Below are 19,547 nucleotides of genomic sequence, written 5' to 3' on the forward strand. Positions count from 1 at the left end.
GAGAGAGAGTGAATCCCAAGCAGGGTCTGCACGGCCAACACAGAGCCTGATATGGGGCTCAAACCCACAAACCACAAGATCATGACCTGAACCAAAAGTTGAATGCTTAACTGACTGAGCCACCCAGGTGCCCCCCATTCATCAGAGTTTTGAAGTTTTCTTCATTTAGATCTTGTACATACTTTGTTAAATTTATACCTAAATATTTCTCTTTTGTTTTGAGTACTAATGTAAATGACGTTGTATTTTTTAGAACCAGGATTTTTTTTTTATGTTTATTGGGGCGCCTGGAGGGCTCAGTCAGTTGAGTGCCCAACTTCAGCTCAGGTCATGATCTTATAATTCGTGGGTTGGAGCCCCATGTTGGGCTCTGTGCTGACAGCTCAGAGCCTGGAGCCTGCTTTGGATTCTTTGTCTGCTCCTCCCCTGCTTGTGCGCTGTCTCTCACAAAGGAACAAATGTTTAAAAAATTTTTTACTTAATAAAATGTTTATTTTTGAGGGAGAGAGTGAGGGGGGGGTCGGTGGGGGCGGCAGAGGATCTGAAGCAGCCTCTGTCCTGACAGCAGAGAGTCTGATGTGGAACTTGAACTCACAAACCAGAGATCATGACCTGGGCCGAAGTCAGACCCTTAATCAACTGAACCACCCAGGCACCCCAAGAACCAGAATTTTTAAACATGTCCCTCATATGATTTGATGTAGCAGGTCTGACATTTTGTAAGCCATTGATCTCATCCAGCATCCTCATTTTATTTTTTTATTGTCTTTATTTGAATATGGTTGATCCATAATGTTACATTAGATTCGGGTGGACAGCATAGTGATTCAAAAAGCTTATACATTATGCTATGTTCACCACTGCATCCTCATTATCAAATGAGGAAAGTGAGACCTAAAAATAGTTACTTCTTTCAAAAGCACACGAGGACATACTGCTTTGTACTACTAGCCATTTTTATTCTTTCTTTGGCACTAATTCGGTACTCTGGGAAGTATTTTAGCGATTAAAGAAGGAGGGACTTCAAAGGAGTACATCTGAGAAAACATGCTAAACTTGTGATCGTTGCTTTTTAAAATGAATTTGCTTTCTTTTGGTAATTGAAGGTGGTGACACTGACATACTGAATCATCTGCATAGAGATATTGTCCTACTAAATCATTTTTATAATAAACCCAACCACATGGGGCCCCTTGATGTTTAGCTAGAAAGAGAGCGTGAGGCTTAGGAATGATTCCAAAGCCCAGAGCTCTGAAGCTACGTGTGCCATGATTGGAGAGTCTTAACGGATTCACTAATGGGCCTTTCAGAAGGCGGTAAGAAATGAGGGGGGCCCCCTAAGAAATTTTACCGAGGACCTGCTATGTCAGCATCCAGGAACTTGCTCCTGTTTATTTTTGGCTTTCCTTCCTTTACCTTTTCTCTTACTTTCTTTCATTTTGTCTTTTCTTTATCCCTTTCCTCATGTCTGTCTTTCGTCTGCTTTTCTTTTTTCAACTACTCCTTTGTTGAATATATGTTTGTCTTTTCTGTCCTTTCAGTTTCATGCTTCTAAACATGATTTGAAATAAATATTGTAACTTTATCACTCAAGGTAATATTTATCTTAATGTGCAATATGTCACATCCACTAAAAGTGACTGTTTTTTAATCAGTTCCTTATTCTTTATTTCAGCATATTATTTATAATTAATGCTTTGTCGAACAGCCTTTTACATATGCCTTTTAGCTGTCGGGTTAGAATGCTTTGTTAATTCTGTTTTAGGTTTATAAGTGTAGGGATTTATTTATTTTTCTAATTTCTTTTTAATATTTATTTATTTTTGAGAGAGAAACACAGAGTGTGAGCAGGAGAGGAGCAAAGAGAGGGAGACACAGAATCCAAGGCAGCCTCCAGCTCTGAGGTGTCAGCACAGAGCCTGATGCGGAGCTCGAACTCACGCACTGTGCTATGACCTGAACCAAAGTTGGACACTTAACCAACTGAGCCACCCAGGCGCCCCTGTGAATGTAGGAATTTAATAACCTCTGCTTATCTAAGGGGAAAAAAACCTTGTGTTGCATTTAACTCATCAGAATTTGCAACAAAAGATGAAGCTTTCAGTAATGCTTGCATTTTCAGTCTAGAAATGGCATCCTGAGCATTGTCCATACTGGTAGTTTTTCTGGTTTTTAACAATATTCCATACTGTTTTGTTTTGTTTTAGCAATTCATTATTTCTAGTAAAGTACTTAGAAGATCATTTTTATATGTTTAAAGCATATTTATTACTGTAGATAATATATATGTAAACATACATATAAATACAAATTGATCCCTTTTATAAGCAATTCAGTCCTGGTGCTATTATGTAGACCAAAACATGGAAGGTTTTCAGGTTAGAGGTGGAGGGGTGGGCCTTTGTGCACCAGAGTGGAGTGTCAAGGCCCAAGTGAGGTGAGGAGAGCATCCATGCAAGATGTAGGCAGTCCATTGTAGGGAGATGGGGACTGAGAAGGGTGAGGAGGGCATCCACATGACACAGCGTAGGTAGCCCAGGATGGGGAATTGGAGCGGGGAGCAGCCCAGCATGGAGAGTTGGTACCCTAGCAGAATAAGTGTCGTCTGTACATGGGGAGAGGGGAGGGGCCCTATGGGTATCACAGCCTGAGCTGAGGGTATCTACATGGGGTGACAGCAGTTTGGGTAGAGAGTCGGGCTGAGGCTAGCATTCCTGAGGAAAGGCAGCCTGAGAGGGATATTACAGCCAGAGCAGGGTCAAGGGGATATTCATACAAGGGGATGACCCATATGGAATGAGGAGGGGTCCACATAAGGTCAGTCCAGAATGGGGATCACAGTTCAAACAGGGAAAGAAAGCCCTCCATGCAGGAGAAGGGTAGAAAAGGATGTAGAAGACTGGTGACATACAGGAAGCTTGATCAAATAAGTAAATATAACAATGGGAGGCAGATTTCTCATTGTCAGAGAAAGGTTACCAATATAGGAGAGAAAACAAAAATGCATCTGTGTTGTTGGTATTGAACTGGGAAGTATCAGTGTGAACTGATAACATTCAGTATATAAACAGATAGGTGTAGAAAAAAATGTAGATGTAAATGGTGCGTTTACAGATGTGTGTGTGCATGCCTGTGAATGCATATACTGGCAAATGTCCACTGAGAGGGTTTAGGAACAAGAGTTCAGTAGCAATGAGCGCATCTACTGTATAAGTCGTGGCCTTTGAACACCATTTTCTGCTAAAGAAACCAGGACTGGGCGGGGAAAATAAAAGATGAACCTGGAACATCTTGTGCAAGAAAGCTTGTCAGAAGAACATCTTAAATCAAAGGATCAAACTGAACATTATTCACAATGGGACAAAACAAAATCGTGAGCACTTAGTAAAATCCAGTGAAAATGCAGCATCACTTCAGTGATATTCCTGCCAAGGAGGCATAACTTGAATCTGATCATGAGGAAATGTCAGACAAACCAAAATTGAGGGACATCCTATAAAATAATTGTGCTGTAATTTTGAGAAGTCTCAAGGTCAGGGAAAGTCTGAGAAACCCTTACAGGCTGAAGGAGACTAAAGAGACAAACTGCTGAATTCAACACACAATTCTGAATTGAATCTTTGCAATAAAAGGCATGTTGGGACAAGTGGTGAAACTTGAATGAAATCCGAGAATTGGATGGTAGTGATGTGTTGGTGTTAATTTCTGCATTTTGACGGATTGTGCTGAAATGATATAGGATTACATACATTTTTTGTATTGTATATATTTTTGCAGGACAAACACGTATTTAGGGGTAATGGAGCATTAGGTCAGCAGTTCTCAAATGATTCAGGCAACAAAAATGTTCTCTCTTCCAGCTTTTTTGTGTAAGTTTGTGAATATTCCAAAGTAATATTTTAAAAATGATGGTCATCTGGAACTAATATTCTAAAATATTTGAATCAGAAGCACCTGGATGGCTCCAGTCAGTGGAGTATTTGACTCTTGATCTTGGGGTTGTGAAGTTCAAACCCCATGTTGAGTGTAGAGATTACTTAAAAATAAATCGTTTAAAAATAAATATTTGAATCAAATCTTTTTTTTTTTTAATACTTATTTTGAGAGAGAGCACATCTGTACACACGAGTGGGAGGACCAGAGAGAGAGGTTCCCATGCAGGCTCCATGCTGTTGATGCAGAGCCCAGTGTGGGGCTCTATTTCAGGAACTGCCAAGACCATGACCTGAGCTGAAATCAAGAGTCAGACACTTAACCCACTGAGCCAGCCAGCACCCCTGAATCAAGCTTTACGTGGCTATCATAGCTTTTAGGATAAAGCAAAGGTTAATTTGATCTGAATAGAGATTATTAAGACAAAGATTGTACTAAATTGGGAAAAGATATGGAGAGGCTAGATTATCAAAGCCTTGAATTCCAAACTAATAGGTTTGGGTGTGAATCTGTAGCCAGAGGAGTTGGCGGACAGGGGTCACGTATTGGTTCTCTGGAAGAGGAGTGAAGCACTCTTCTGGGACCATTTACCTGAGTAACCAAACCCAAGCCTTTTTAGGTCGTGTGTTCATGAGTTTGCACCCCAAACCATGAGAACTGGGAGGAGGAGTCATGTTGGCCCAGAGATGACCTCTCAGACTACTTGTTTACCACAGGATTGAATTTAAACTTACAGCCCTTAATAAGGTCCCATGGCTGGTTCCTTTATTTTATTTTATTTTTTAAATTTATGTATTTATTTTGAGAGAGAGGGTGTGCGTGCACATGTGCTAACGGAGGAGGAGCAGAGAGCAGTGGAGAGAAGATCCCAGGCTGGCTCCACCCTTTAGCACAGAGCTAAGCTGGGGGCTTGGTCTCACAAACCCTGAGATTACGGACCCACGAGAGTATGACGTGAGCCGCAGTCAAGTGCCAGGCGCCCAACCAACTGAGCCACCCAGATGCCCCTGAAGATTTTATTTGAAGTAATCTCTACACCCAGTGTGGGGCCCAAGATCAAGAGTCACCTGCTCCAACATCTTAGCCAACCAGGCACCCATCCTTTCGTGGTGGTTTTGTTTTGTTTTTTTAAATGACAGACACTTCTATAAAACTTGGAACACTGTCACCCCAGTCTTTCTGTTGAATGAAATAACCCATATCTTAAAACATCATGGCTCATCCTCTGAAGTCTGTCCGTCATTTATTGAAACATCTCTGTGGTGCCTGGGTGGCTCATTAGGTTAAGCATCAGACTCATGTTTTCAGCTCAGGTCATGATCTCAAAGTTCTTGAGTTTGAGCCCTGAGTTGGGCTCTGCGCTGGCAGTGCAGAGCCTGCTTGGGATTCTCTCTCCCTCTCTGCCCCTACCCCGCACATGCATGCGTGCATGTTCTCTCTTTCTCTGTCTCTCTCCAAATAAATAAATAAATAACCCTATAAAAAGAAAAGAAACCTCTCTAGGCCCTCCCTATTATCCACACTATAAATGTAGGTCCATGTTGGGGTGCCTGGCTGGCCCAGTCAATAGAGAATGTGACTCGTGATCTCAAGGTTGTGAGTTCGAGCCCCAGGTTGGGTGTAGGGATTAGATGGAAATAAAATCTTAAAAAAAAAAAAAATCCATGTTATAGAAGTTTATTTCTTAAAAATAGAGCCTAAATGTTTACTGTACAGGGTTCTAGGGTTGTTATGCCTACTCTTTTTTTTTTTTAGTGTTTATTTTATTTTTGAGAGAAAGCACAAGGGAAGGACAGAGAGAGGCAGACAGAGGATCTGGAGCAGCCTCTGTGCTGTAAGCACAGAACCCAATGCGGGGCTCAAACTCAGGAACCGAGACATCACGACCTGAGTTGAAGTCAGATGCTTAACTGACTTGAGTCACCCAGGCGTCCCATTATACCTCATCTTTATCTTCTATTATTTTTTTAAATTTTTTTAATGTTTTATTTATTTCCGAGAAAGAGACAGTGTGAGCTGGGGAGGGTCAGAGAGAGAGGGAGACACAGAATCAGAAGCAGGCTTCAGGCTCTGAGCTAGCTGTCAGCACAGAGCCCGCCGCAGGGCTCGAATCCATGAATCGTGAGATCATGACCTGTGAAGTTGGTTGCTTAACTGACTGAGCCACCCAGGCGCCCCCTATTATTATTTTTTTAAAGTGTTTATTTTGAGGGAGAGAGAGAAGGAGAGCACAAGTAGGGGAATGGCAGAGAGAAAGAGAATCCCAAGCAGGCGCCCCGCTGCCAGCACAGAGCCTAACTCGGGGCCCCGTACCACGAACCACAAGACCATGACCTGAGCTGAAATCAAGAGTCAGACACCAAATGAACCGAGCCACCTGGGTGCCCCCATCTTCTATTATTAATAAATCAGGTAACCATTAAAGAGTTAACTTTTTAAAATGAGCATATATTACTTTAGTAATTATAAGAAATTAGCATACGCTGTAGTACGTTTAAGTTAACATAACGTGAACTTAACGAATCAGATAGTACTAAATTCTAGTCCTTGTTTTGCAGTTGACTTGCTGGGTGTTTTCATCAAGTTAGTTCCTTCCTCGAGCTTTAGTTTGCTCATCCATAAAAATTGAGGCTAAACTAGATTATCATTATCGTGTAGTAATTTTTAAACATTTTTTTAATGCCAGTCTGCATTAAGGAATACATTTTATACTGAGATCCAGCATGTGCTCCCCTCAGTATGTCTGTGTTTATGAACCAGCCCCTTTTATATGTGACATTGTCTTATCTTCTGTATTTTTCAATTGAGGTAAAATTTACACAGCATAAAATTCACCATCTCAACCATTTTAAAAGCTGTGCAATTCAGCAACTTTTAGTACATTCACAGTGTGTGTGATCATCACCATGATCTAATATGAGAGCATTCTTGGCACCCCAAAAAGAAACGTACCCATTTAGCAGTCAGTACTTTCCCCCTACCTTCCAGCCCCTGGCAACCATAATGTATTTTCTGTCTGGATATACTTGCCTGTTCCGGAATGGAATCATTCAATGTGTGACCTTTTTGTGTCTAGTTTCTTTTGCTTAGCTTAATGTTTCAGGCTTCATCCTCGTAACATGTATTAATACTTGATTCCTTTTTATAACTGCTACAAAGATTCCTGTACAAGAAATGCTTTCATTTCTCGTGGGGATCTATCTAGGAGTGAAATTGCTGGGCCAAAGAGTTACTTTATTTTATTTATTTATTTTTTTTAATGTTTATTTTTGAGCAAAAGAGAATGTGAGTGGGAGAGAGGCAGAGAGAGAAGGAGACACGAATGGGAAGCAGGCTTCAGGCTCTGAGCTGTCAGCACGGAGCTGGACACAGGGCTTGAACTCACCAGCGGTAAGATCATGGCCTGAGCCAAAGTCAGACGCTTAATTGACTGAGCCACCCAGGTGCCCCAGCGTAACTCTACTTCAACTTTTTGGGGAACATCCAGACTTTTCCATAGCAGCCACATCATTTTGTATTTCCATCAGTGATGTTAAAAGGTTCCAATTTTTCCACATCCTCACCAGCACTCCTTATTTTTTGTGATCTCATTGTTTTTGGGTTTTTTTTTTTACTAGTGAGTGTGAAGAAATATCTGATTGTTTTGATTTGCATTTCCCAAATGATTTATGATGCTGAGCATCTTTTCTTGTGTTTATATATCATCTGGAAAGAAATGTTTCCTCAGGGCCTTTACTCACTTATTGGACTCTATTTTTGTTGTTGAACCATAGCTGCTAGTTCTGGATACTGGATCTTTGTTGCATACATGATTTGCATATAATTTCTCCACTTTTGGTTGTCTTTTCACTTCCTTGATACTGGCCTCTGATTACACTGTTGCAGGATTCTCGCTCAGAGAGTCGTGACACCGAGACTTTTCTTTCCAGGAAGCAACTTTATTTTGCCGGCACCGCTCAGTTGGGTTCGTACCCAAAAGAACTGAGCGGCCCACATCATATGGCATAGGTTTTTTATGCATTTTCTATTTCTTTGTCTCCCATATATGGTAATACACATAAACATGTAGTCTGATTAAGTTGTTTCAGTTTACAAGAACATGGGAGATGTAGGCAGCTGGACTCATATCTAGGTGACCTTGAAGTCTTCTCTCTTCTTCAATTTTTTTCTTTCTCCTTAGGGAGGGGTTCCTACCACAACACAAGTTTCTAATCTTTATAAAGTTTATCTCTTTTTTCTTTGGTCACTTGTGCTTTTGGTGTCATATCTAATAATTCATTGCCAAATCTGAGGCCATGAAGATTTACCCCCGTGTTTTCTTCTAAGAATCTCAGAGTTTTAACTTTTTTACCTTTGGGTCTTTGATCCGTGTGGCATAGAATTTTGCATCTGGTGTAAAGTAAAGGTCTGCCTGCATATTGTGGGTGTGGTTACTCAGTTGTCCCATCATTTTTTTAAAAAACTTAATTTCTTTTTTTTCTTCTGTATGGGCCATACTTTTTTTTTTTTTGCTTCTTTTTGTGCCTCATAACTTCTTGTTGAAAACGGGATGTTTGAGGGGCGCCGGGGTGGCTCAGTCGGTTAAGAGTCCGACTTTGGTTCAGGTCATGATCTCACGGTTCGTGGGTTCGAGCCCCTCGTCGGGCTCTGTGCTGACAGCTAGCTCAGAGCCTGGAGCCTGCTTCAGATTCTGTATCTCCCTCCCTCTTTGACCCTCCCCTGCTTATATGGTCTCTCTCTTAGAAATAAATAAAACATTTTTAAAAAAGAAAGAAAAAAAGAAAACGGGACATTTGAAACGTCGTAACTCTGCAAATTAGATTCTCGCCCCAGGGTTTGCTGCTGCTGCTTGGTGTAGCTGTTCACTCGATGGGTTTTCTGAGCTGCTTTTGTAGTCTGTTTAGTTTGCCATATGTAGCCTCTGAAATCTCTATTTCATTAGCTTGATTTGGTGGAGAGTTTCTTAATAGCTTGTGATTTAAACAAAACCAACTCTCCCGGTCTTTGCAGATTTGCTCTGAGGGCGTGTTGGGACCGTCTCCGCCTCTCAGCCAGGCCGTTGACAACTTTGCGTCAACGCAAGAAGTGTTAGCCTTCACTTCTTGCCTGTGCAGGTCAGCAAAGGGAGAGCTTCAGAGCCTTCTCGGGGCTTTTCTGAACATGTGCCAGACATGGGCATGCAAATGGCCTTCTAGAGTCCTAGGAATATGTCAGCTTTTCAAAGCCCCTTTTCTACAAACCGTCTCATTCCCCAGCTTTCCTCCCAAGCTTTTTGATTTGTGGTTTGCCCCAACCGTCATCCCTTGCTCCAGACAGCAGAGCCTGATGCATTTGCCTTTAAATGTTGTGGACAAATGTGTCTGCCCTGGAAGAGTTCCCAGTTAGGCAGAGTAAAGTCAAACCATTTAAGCTCATCCTTCAGGGAGTCACCAGGCAGTAAAAAACCACCCAGATTCTTTGAGATAAGGAGTAAGGTCCCTTCTGCTCCCTCTGGTACTAGGAACGTATCCTGGAAATGTGGGCCATTGTCTTCAAAGCTATTGCTGAGTAAGAGATGGAGCCAGGGTGAGTGAGAACATGATAAAACTCTTATTAAGATTCAGGAGGGCTTTTACTCATTAAGCATTTGCCTGGTTGCTATGAGCTTCTGATTAGTGTCTAGAGTTCTGATAAAGTTGACTCTGCCAGTTTTTTTGTCACATAATTCTCTCCTTTTGTATGGGCACAACCTTAAGTATTCCCTAGTCTTCTGTTTTCGCTGAAGTAACTAACCTTTCTCTGTATTTTTTTCATGTAAGTCACAGCCCATTAATGAGTTAGGATCTCCAGTTTGAAAACACTGGTCTAATACCCTTGCTGTGTTAAAAGTACATGAACTGAGAAAGTAGAGGATTTCCATTCTAAGGGCACATTGATTAACTATGTTTCTTCGTACTTTAGCAAGGGAATCTGAAAATACAGCCAGGGCAATTGGTTCTCCCAACCCTCAGATACATTGGCAAAATTGTGGTCACTTCTCGCCGTGTTACTGGGAAATCCAGACAAGTTTCCGAACAGGATCCCTATTAAAAATGTGCTCACCTGTACAAAGTCCTTGGGCTTCGGGATGTATGATGCAATTACTTCTTAGAATGATGTTTGACTGGAAACCCTCCTGTTCCTCTGCTTCAGCTTTGGGACATCCGGAAGAAAGCAGCTGTCCAGACATTTCAGAACACCTACCAGGTGTTAGCTGTGACCTTCAATGACACAAGCGATCAGATTATTTCGGGTGGAATAGACAATGATATCAAGGTATGTTTGATGTGTGTGTTACATTTCCCTTTCACCTGTCTCCACTCTCAGAGGTTATGTTTTCAAACTTCTGAGATTGTGGTAGCTTTCCACTTTATACCAACTACAAGGAAGATAGTAACTTAGATCTTGTTTTCCTTCTGTCCTGTCTACATTGACTTCCTAAGTCACGGGTTGCCTGACAGCTCATGTAGATGCCATCAGGGACAGGACAGTTAATGTGAAGTGTGAAGCCCATGTGTGGATTCTGTGAACATGAAGAGTGCATCCCCTGCCCAAAGACATTCACAGACTTTTTTTTCCCTTCACTGTGATGGCCTGATGAGATAACATTGAATCAGTTTGTGATTCTCAGCTCCAATTTCTCAGTATTTCTTTTTGAGACCACAGAAAGGAAGTGTTGGGGAGTCACAGCTAAGGATGAGGGAAGGTGACAGTGTCATAGACATACAGTATGCATTACACTGTAGCTCAGGCTTTTGAGTTGACTCAGATTCTAATCCCAGTTCTATCGTTTACTAGTTTTCTATGACTTCAGGCAAGTTCTTTAACCTCTGTAAGCTTCTCAACAGTAACGATAATGTCTATTTCATATGGTGGTTGTGGGGATTAAATGAACCTAATGCATTAGAGCACCTAGCAGTTTCTGGACATAGCATATGCCAGTAGAAGGGAAGTGTTTTGGGGGCTCCCCACTTTGTGTCTGTCTTCACCTATTGGCCTCCTTAAATATTTCAAAGATTTTGACCTTACCTTCTCTTTTACTGTTGAGTGGTAACTGGGGAGTAAATACTCAGCTCCCTGTGTTGTCCCAGCCCACAGATTGTGCTGTATTCCCACCCCTCGCCTCCTTTGCTGTTACTGTGGATGACATGTGCTTGCTTTTGTCTAAAGTTAGTCCCTTCAGCAGAAGAATTTCATCTCCTTTTCCTATCTGGGCCCTTGGGCCATCCGTTGTCCCACATCCTATATTTTCAACCTGCTCTTCTGCTTTCTTCTCACCCGCACTCCATCCTCTCAGGTGCTGGCCTTGGCAGGAGGGAGTCTTCCTTGAATTCCACTTCCTCTTCCTATGGTCTGGCCAGTCTTCCCCATCACAGCCAAGCTTCTCGAAAGGTGGTGGTGGTGGTAATAATAATGTTGCCGTCGCCATCTGACACTTAAACACAGTGCTTCCTTTCTGTCAGGTGTTCTTAAGAGCTTTCTCTTACTCAGTTAAGCTTCACAGCACTGTTAATGACATTTTACAGATGAGGAAACTGAATTAGGAGAGGCCTCGCAGATTATCCCAAGGTATACAGCTAATAACTAACTGATGAAGCCTTGATTCAAAACCCACACTCTAGTTTCAGAGTCCCGCTCTTAACCTGTGAGCAGCCCCCGATGCTTCTACACTCCCTGCCTTCAGTTCCTCACGCCTTTTCATTCCTCAGCTCTGTGTCTCCTTATCAGTCCTTAACAGTCTGGCTTCTGCCTCCATTATTTCATTGACACTTTTTTCTTCAAGGTCACCAACGGTCCTCCTCCCTGGTACTAACTTCAGTGGATACTTGTAGTGGTTTTTTTTGTTTGTTTGTTTTTAAATGGTCGTGACAGCATACTCTCCTACCTACCCCTCTGGCATATTGCTCTCAAATATCTCTGTGAGCCATTCTCTCTATCCATACTTTAAATGTCATTATTCCCCATGGTCCTTTCCTAGGTGCTCTTCTCACTGTATACCTTTCCCTGGATAGTTCTCGCCTACTTCCATGACTTTAATTATCATCTCTGTGCTGATGACTCCACATTCCCAGCCCAGATCTTCAGCTTCAGACCCCTGTATATGACCAGCCCATCAGCTGTGCCCCACTTGGATATCCCATAATACTTGAAAATTGACCATTTCCAAAATTTAACTTCCTGTGCCTTTTCTGCCATATAACTTGTATGGAGAATGTGGATTCAGGACATGGGAACTTAATTAGATCATATTAATACCTAAAGCAGTATTTCCCAGAGAGAAGTTTGGGAGCCCATTAGCTATAGAATCACTAGAGGGCATCTTCTACACCTGACTAGGTTTGTGTCTTTAAGGTATTGTAATTTTCCTAAATTTTTTATTTATAAAATTTTTTTAAATGTTTTACTCATTTCTGAGAGAGACAGCATGAGCAGGGGAGGTTCAGAGAGAGAAGGAGACACAGAATCTGAAACAGGCTCCAGGCTCTGAGCTAGCTGTCAGCACAGAGCCCAATGTGGGGCTCAAACCCACGAACCTTGAGATCATGACCTGAGCCGAAGTTGGACGCCCAACCAACTACCCCAATTTTCATAACTTTTAAAATTATTATTAGGGGTGCCTGGTTGGCTCAGTCAATATAGCATTCGACTCTTGATCTCAAGAGTCATGAGTTCAAGCCCCCCATGTTGGGCATAGAGCTTACATTAAAAAAAGAAAAAACTCCTATAAAAAATAATAATATTAAAGTTTACATATGGCAGAAGTAACTTCCCTTTGTGTATAGTTCTATGAATATTTATGCTTGCATAGATTTATGTAGCTACTACAAACAAGGTTCGAGACAATTTCCATCACCCCCAAAATTTATGCTGCTCTCCCGTATCAAACCCTCTTTCCGTTCCCAATTCCTTCCAACGGTTCTCTGTTCTTTGTGCTATAGTTTCTTTTCTAGAATGTCATACAAATGGAATCATACAGTATGTAATCTTTTGAGACTGGTTTCTTTTACTAAAGGTCTGAGAATTTGATGCCTTCATCTCCACCGTGGGGATAGACTAGCTTAAGAATAGTACTCTTATGCCAGTAAGGCCTTCTTACCACGTACAATGTGACTTATCCCATGCTCTGTATCCTAGACTATTCCTGGATCTTCTATAAACAGGTATTTCTAATTTATGCAAAGAGTCCTTAAGGGATACCTAGTTCCTTTTTAGGAATTGAAGATTTTCCATGTCCTCTCAGATACACACCATATGTTCTACCTTCTCTTAGGGTAGGCGGTTTCTACAGATAGCTAGTCTTAGTCACACCAGTCTTATTCTGAAGGCTGGACTTAGCTCATATGTGGAGAATGTAAGTAAAGTCCCGTAAGTACAGCAATAACATGTATCACTAACTTTTTTCTTTCTTCTTTTATTTATTTCTGTATTGTTTTTACTTTATTTTAGAGAGAGAGTGTGGGTAAGTGGGGTAGAAGAGGGGGGAGAGGGAGGGAGGGAGAGAGAATCTTAAGCAGGCTCCATGCTCAACATGGAGTCCAACACAGGGCTCAATTCACGACCCCAGGATCATGACCTGAGCCAAAATCAAGAGTTAGACACTCCAGCCCACTGAGCCACCCCGGCGCCCCTCATTAGCTTTTTTCTAAAAGAATGGCCTTCATCATGAAGGAGGGCACTTGTGGGGATGAGCACTGGGTGTTATATGGAAACCACTTGACAATAAACTATTTGGAAAAAAAAAAGAAAGAAAGAATGTCCTTCATGTTTCTTTGAGAAGTCCCCTGATTCTGGTTTTGTATAATTTGATGAACTAGTTCCTGGTTATCCTATGTTGTTTTTGTTTTTCCTTTTTTTTTTTTTTAACTTTGTTTATTTATTTTCTTGTAATATCTAGACCTAACAGGGGGCTCGAACTCATGACCCCAAGGTCAAGAGTTGCATACTACTGTGACTGAGCCAGCCAAGTGCCCCAATGCTACCTGTTTTATAAGTTTACATCATTGGCTTCTAGTTTTTATCTTTTCAAACTAATCTACAGACATTCAAATTTTTCTGCAAGTGCTTTGTTTTTAGGAAAAATTTTTTAGGTTTATTTTTGAGAGAGAGAGGGAAACAAGTGAGAGGTAGGGGGGCAGAGAGAGAGGGAGACACAGAATCCGAAGCAAGCTCCAGACTCTGAGCTGTCAGCACAGAGCCCAGCGCAGGGCTCGAACCAGCAAACAGTGAGATCACGACCTGAGCCAAAGTCAGATGCTTAATCGACTGAGCCACCCAGGCACCCCAGGAAATTTTTTTTATTAGAAGGTACACAGTATTCCAAAAGCTTAGAAAAGCTTTCTACTCTGTTACACTGTTTCCAGTATGAAAACTCACAGTGTTGCTGCCCACGAATCAGATGCCCATTCACTGAACAATGGATTTGGGCCTTTGCAAAGTTTCCTGCTTAAATCAGTGCTGCTCTCTGCGGCAGATGCTGGCGGCACCCTGGCTGTGCACAACCAGTGCGGGCCTCAAGAAGGAAGGGCCGGAGTGGCGCCCAGGCGCTGTGAGGGACGGCACGCCGCCTTCTCCCTAACAAGCTGCAGACATCAGCGTCTTCTCTGAAGAGGAGGAGCACCAGCTTGAACAAAAATGTCAGCCATTTCAAGCTTTCCTGATTATTGAGGCAGCAAACACCCTGACACAAAAATGATTGTATATAAAGTGTGTTGGGTTCCACACGAGTGAGTTACTGATGGGGAAAGTGGAGCTGTGTGCCGTATGCACCGCTTTGACATGCGACACCACACTCGTGTCGAGATAAGGGAAGCGCCGTCCTTAAATAGGCAGCAAAAAAGAAAAACATTTTTTCCACTCAGACCACCTGGCAGTATTAAATCACGTTTGGAGGAAATTCTGTATATTATCAGTGACCTTACCAAAATTGCTCTTCTTTTTCCATAGGACATTCCAAACCATTTCTGTTGGCTTTAGTTTTTTTTTTTTCACATAGTTGCAGTCTGGGTAAATATAAATACTATTTTGTGTCTTCTTTATTAGCTTAATAGCTTATTATTGGAACACTTTTACATTTGGTCATCAGAGTTATTTTTAGAGGTTGCTTAATAATAGCTACCAATTATCGAGGGCCTGCTGTGTACCAGGCATCTGCCGAGCCTTTTGTTTGTAATCTTCACAACAGCCATGAGAGGTGAATGTCACCATCCCCATCTTACAGACCAGAAACAGGCTCAGAAAGGGTCAGGGGCCCAAGAAGACCTAACTCTTAGGACCATGGGTCAGTCTGACCCTAAATCCTCAGTCTTTCCACTCTGCTGTGCTGTCTCCAGCATGAGATGCCATATTGTTGCAGCGTGCTCATGGGCCCTAACTTAATGAACCATTTAGATTCCCTATTTGACATTAGGCTGTTTTTAGCTGAACTATCTCGTCTAACTTTCCTACCTAGGTAACAGCGAATCTACAGTTTATTTTTCTTTTCATAAATATGCTTTTGCATGGCATGTGTGTGTTGTGTGTACCTGTAACATGAAATGAAAATTTTTAAGCCCGTATATATATTTTTTTAATTTTTAAAATGTTTTCTTATTTCTGAGAGAGAGACAGCATGAGCAGGGGAGGGTCAGAGAGAGAGGGAGACACAGAATCTGAAACAGGCTCCCGGCTTTGAGCCAGCTGTCAGCACAGAGCCCGACACGGTGCTCAAACCCACGAACTGTGAGATCATGACCTGATCCGAAGTCGGATACCCAACCAACTGAGCCACCCAGGCGCTCCAAGCCCGTATATTGCTGTGTATTACCTTGTTAGATGCATTTACATGTAATCGTAATGCTCTTTTCTAGTGACACGTTCACTTGTTTTTCTGTAGTTTTTTTTTTTTTTTTAATTTCTTTTGAGAGAGCATGCACAAGTGTGTGTACGCATGATTGAGGGAGGTGGAGAGAGGGGGTACAGAGAGAATCCCATTCTTTCAGCACAGAGCCCATTGCAGGGCTCAATCTCACAAACTGTGAGATCATGACCTGAGTCAAAATCAAGAATCAGATGCTTCAACTGAGCCACCCAGGTGCCCTTTCTGTGGTTCTAATAGTTTAAATTGCGAAGAATCATAGTTGAAGCATTTTAAATGCTACTTAGTTTCTTTATTTCTAATACATTTTGTTAGGATTTGAGAATAACCTGTGTAAATTTTATTAATTTTTGTTAAAATTCAGTTTTGACATTCATTGGCCTTTTAGTCAGGCATAGTGCCTTTGACTCTCTCTTTAGAAAGACAAAAGATTTTTCCCCCTTGGACAGAAATCCCCTACTTTGTGCTAAAGTTATACTTGGCCCACAGCCAGATTAAAAGGGATACCGGTTTCTCCAGGCTGTTGACTCTTTAGTAAAAACTCTGTTTCTTTGCTATTCTCAATTTGATTTCTGGGAACACCTTTTTTGTCTTTGCAGGTCTGGGACTTGCGCCAAAACAAGCTAACCTACACCATGAGAGGCCATGCAGATTCGGTGACAGGCCTGAGCTTAAGTTCTGAAGGCTCTTATCTCTTGTCCAATGCAATGGACAATACAGGTAACAATGGAAAGGAAAGCTCTCCAAGTGCCCCGTCGCCGTGGACCCTAAAGAAAGTGGGCATTGGGTGCTAGAAGTGTGTGCTAGGAGAAACGTGGATCCAAGGAAAGAGTCCAAGGTGGCTCACAGGGTTCTACCAGGGCGATTAGGAGAGCACACGGTGATAGAAAAGCTCTGAAAGCCACGGTCAAGAAGCCAGGATTCTAGTCCCAGATCTGCCATCTAATCCCTGAGCAACTCTGCACTTAGCTTTTAAGACCCATTTCAGCTCTGTTGTGCCATGGATCTAGGCAGCATGCTAGAAATTCTTGGTGATCGTTAGTTTGTTGAGAAACGGGAGTCTGCGGATCCATCCAAAGCACCTCTCAGGCATTTGACAGAACACCAAGCTTGGACGATCAGCAGAGCGTTGGTAGAACTGTGCTCTTCTCGCCAGCGCATCTTCCTGCCCACTGCAGAGCACTGGCGTGACAGGCCGTCCCCATGAAAACATCGCCATACTCTGCATTCACACGCTCTCCTCTTGTTGCCGAGTTGCCATGCAGCAGGATAGGTTTACTGTAGCAAAGGGGAAGGTGGAGTAGATACTTTGTATTGGGAGAGCTTCCAGACAGCCCTCTGGTGTACAAGTTCATAGGCTTGTCAGGAACTGAAATGCTTTCACTGACATTTTGTAATGCAAACAGAGCCTAGCGCTCAGTGGGTGCTGAATAAGTGGTTCTTGAATGAATGAGCACCCTTATTTTCTGACTATTCTCAACTCAGTAGCAAACTTTCATGCATACCTTCACCTTTCTGTGCCAATCTGATTTCAGGGACTGTTTTGTTATTCACACTCAATTAAAATGAAATCATCACTTGAATTCCACTATAGTTTTAGCGTTTGTTAACAGCTATAGCCACTGCTTATCATGCATGTTTACATCCAGAACTTGATGTATTTACCATTGACTAATCCTAGCATTGTTCGCACAGTAAGGAAAGATGAGATTCTCTGGTTAGTAAATAAGAATTTTCGGTATGGCTATTCGATAAAATTACAAAATCCTTATTAGTGTTTATTGCCTCAACTCTTTTAGAGCCTTGTCCCATGTATCCTAAAAATGCTCTTATGAAAAAGGAAAAGAACAGATGGTATTCTCATTTTATGGAGGAGACCAAAACACAGAAGCTTACTGTTTACCTGACATCACCCATACATATAGCAGGGCTAGAATGAGAGTCACAGTTCACTTTTTCAAATTCTTAGTATCAATTTGATATATTTCCTTGTTTGATATGTTTCCTCTCTTGGTATATTTCTTTGTTCAAGTTTAGACTGCCAGGTGTCCCTGTGAGCAAAGTTAGAAAAGGTCAGTCCTGAGTTTGGTTTTTACAGACTGATTGTCACAGTAGTCTGTGGTATTTAGATTGTCATATTAAAGCTTTGTTAGATGTCACTTTTTGGGTTGGCAAGAGGAATCATTTGCAGATGTTTGGTGAAATTAATGTCACACCCACCTACTTTCTGTGGCAGACCCCCAACTAGGTGTTTGTCATTTCCCCTTCCCGCCCCCTCAGCTTTCCTCTGTGCCCCTGTTAGTGGGATTTGAAAGCATTTCATTTCTGCTAGGAAACAAAAGACAGAGAATCTTACCGTGTACCTTATAGCATGTTGGCCTTCCTTCACCCAGGAAACAGCATCTGTCGCTGACATGACATTGACTTCAGGTGGGTTCTCAGGAAGCCTCCAGCTGATAACTTCTCTTACTCTGTTTGCAGTGCGGGTCTGGGATGTCCGGCCATTTGCTCCCAAAGAGAGGTGTGTGAAGATATTTCAAGGAAATGTGCACAACTTTGAAAAGGTGAGTTCTGCATGGCAGAAGAGTTTTACTGTCCGTTTGACTCAGATCCATTTAAGATGGTGCCAAGGTCAATACTCCATGTATCAAATCATTATGTTGTACACCTAAAACTAAAACAGTGTTATATGCCAATTATATCTCAAAAAAAAAAAAAAAAAAAAAAGGCTAAGGATAGAGGGCAGGAGCTGTATTCCAGTTAATACTGTTCGCCATCAAAAGTGTTCTTGCCAGAAGCAAAACTAATGGAAGCATAGGGAGGAAGACAGTTACATAGACAGACAATGGTGGGACCTCCTTCACATTTAAGACTTCTGACTTCAGCAAGATAGTCTTAACCTTTTAATTCCTTGGAAATTGTGACCCTCTTGGGTCAGTGTTACATATGGGACTTAGGCTTCCTGGCTGTTACCCAGGTGGATTCCCTCGCCTTCCCAGTGACTTGAGAGTCCATGTGATTCAGTTTCATTTTATATTTAAAAATATATTAATTTTTTTTTTAATTTTGAGAGAGAGGAGAGAACGAGCAGGGAAGTGTCAGGGAGAGAAAGGGACAGAGGATCCAAAGCGAGCCCTGCACTGACAGCAGAGAGCCCGATGTGGGGCTCAAACTCACGAACTGTGAGATCATGACCTGAGCCGAAGTCGGACACATTAACCGCCTGAGCCCCCCAAGCACTCCACAATGAAATTATTAATGAGTGTCAAGATCAGTAGAGCACAGAACCTTCATTTGTAGGCAGAGCAACATTTTGTTGCCAGGTCCACTCTAATTTACTGTAATGAAGCATTTTCTGCAGTTGGTTGGAGTGTTAATATGAAAGAAAGTATGCTGTCTTAGGCCACAGAATATAAGATGATTGCTGATCATCTTTCTGGGGAAAATAATTGAAGCTCTGCTCAAGAAATTTACAGTTTTTTGGTGTTCTGTAGTCCAATAAAGAGGGGTGTGGCGCATTAATTACTGTATTCATTGAATTCCTGATTATTCATCTTTACAGAACCTTCTGAGATGTTCTTGGTCGCCTGATGGAAGCAAGATAGCAGCTGGTTCAGCTGACAGGTGAGGGTTACCGGGGGTGCGGTGAGCACGAGGCAGCTCTGCAGGTGCCTCCTCGCGTTCAATCCATTACGTGTATATGGGGAGCCAGCACGGATGCAGAGTGCTAGCCAGCCTCGGC

At 42.1% G+C, this 19,547-nt stretch overlaps 1 protein-coding gene across 1 annotated transcript in view; it reads left to right on the forward strand.

Moving 5' to 3' along the window:
• SNRNP40 (small nuclear ribonucleoprotein U5 subunit 40) overlaps positions 1-19,547 on the forward strand; it is a 33,067-nt gene that overhangs the window by 8,533 nt on the left and 4,987 nt on the right. Inside the window, exons 5-8 of the mRNA XM_039232521.1 lie at positions 10,105-10,227; positions 16,405-16,525; positions 18,287-18,369; positions 19,368-19,429. Of these exons, the coding sequence (XP_039088452.1) occupies positions 10,105-10,227; positions 16,405-16,525; positions 18,287-18,369; positions 19,368-19,429 (389 nt within the window). The remainder of the gene's footprint in view (positions 1-10,104; positions 10,228-16,404; positions 16,526-18,286; positions 18,370-19,367; positions 19,430-19,547) is intronic.

The sequence above is a fragment of the Hyaena hyaena genome, unplaced genomic scaffold (genome assembly GCF_003009895.1).
Source record: "Hyaena hyaena isolate Hyena2069 unplaced genomic scaffold, ASM300989v1 scaffold_3, whole genome shotgun sequence".
Taxonomy (NCBI): domain Eukaryota; kingdom Metazoa; phylum Chordata; class Mammalia; order Carnivora; family Hyaenidae; genus Hyaena; species Hyaena hyaena.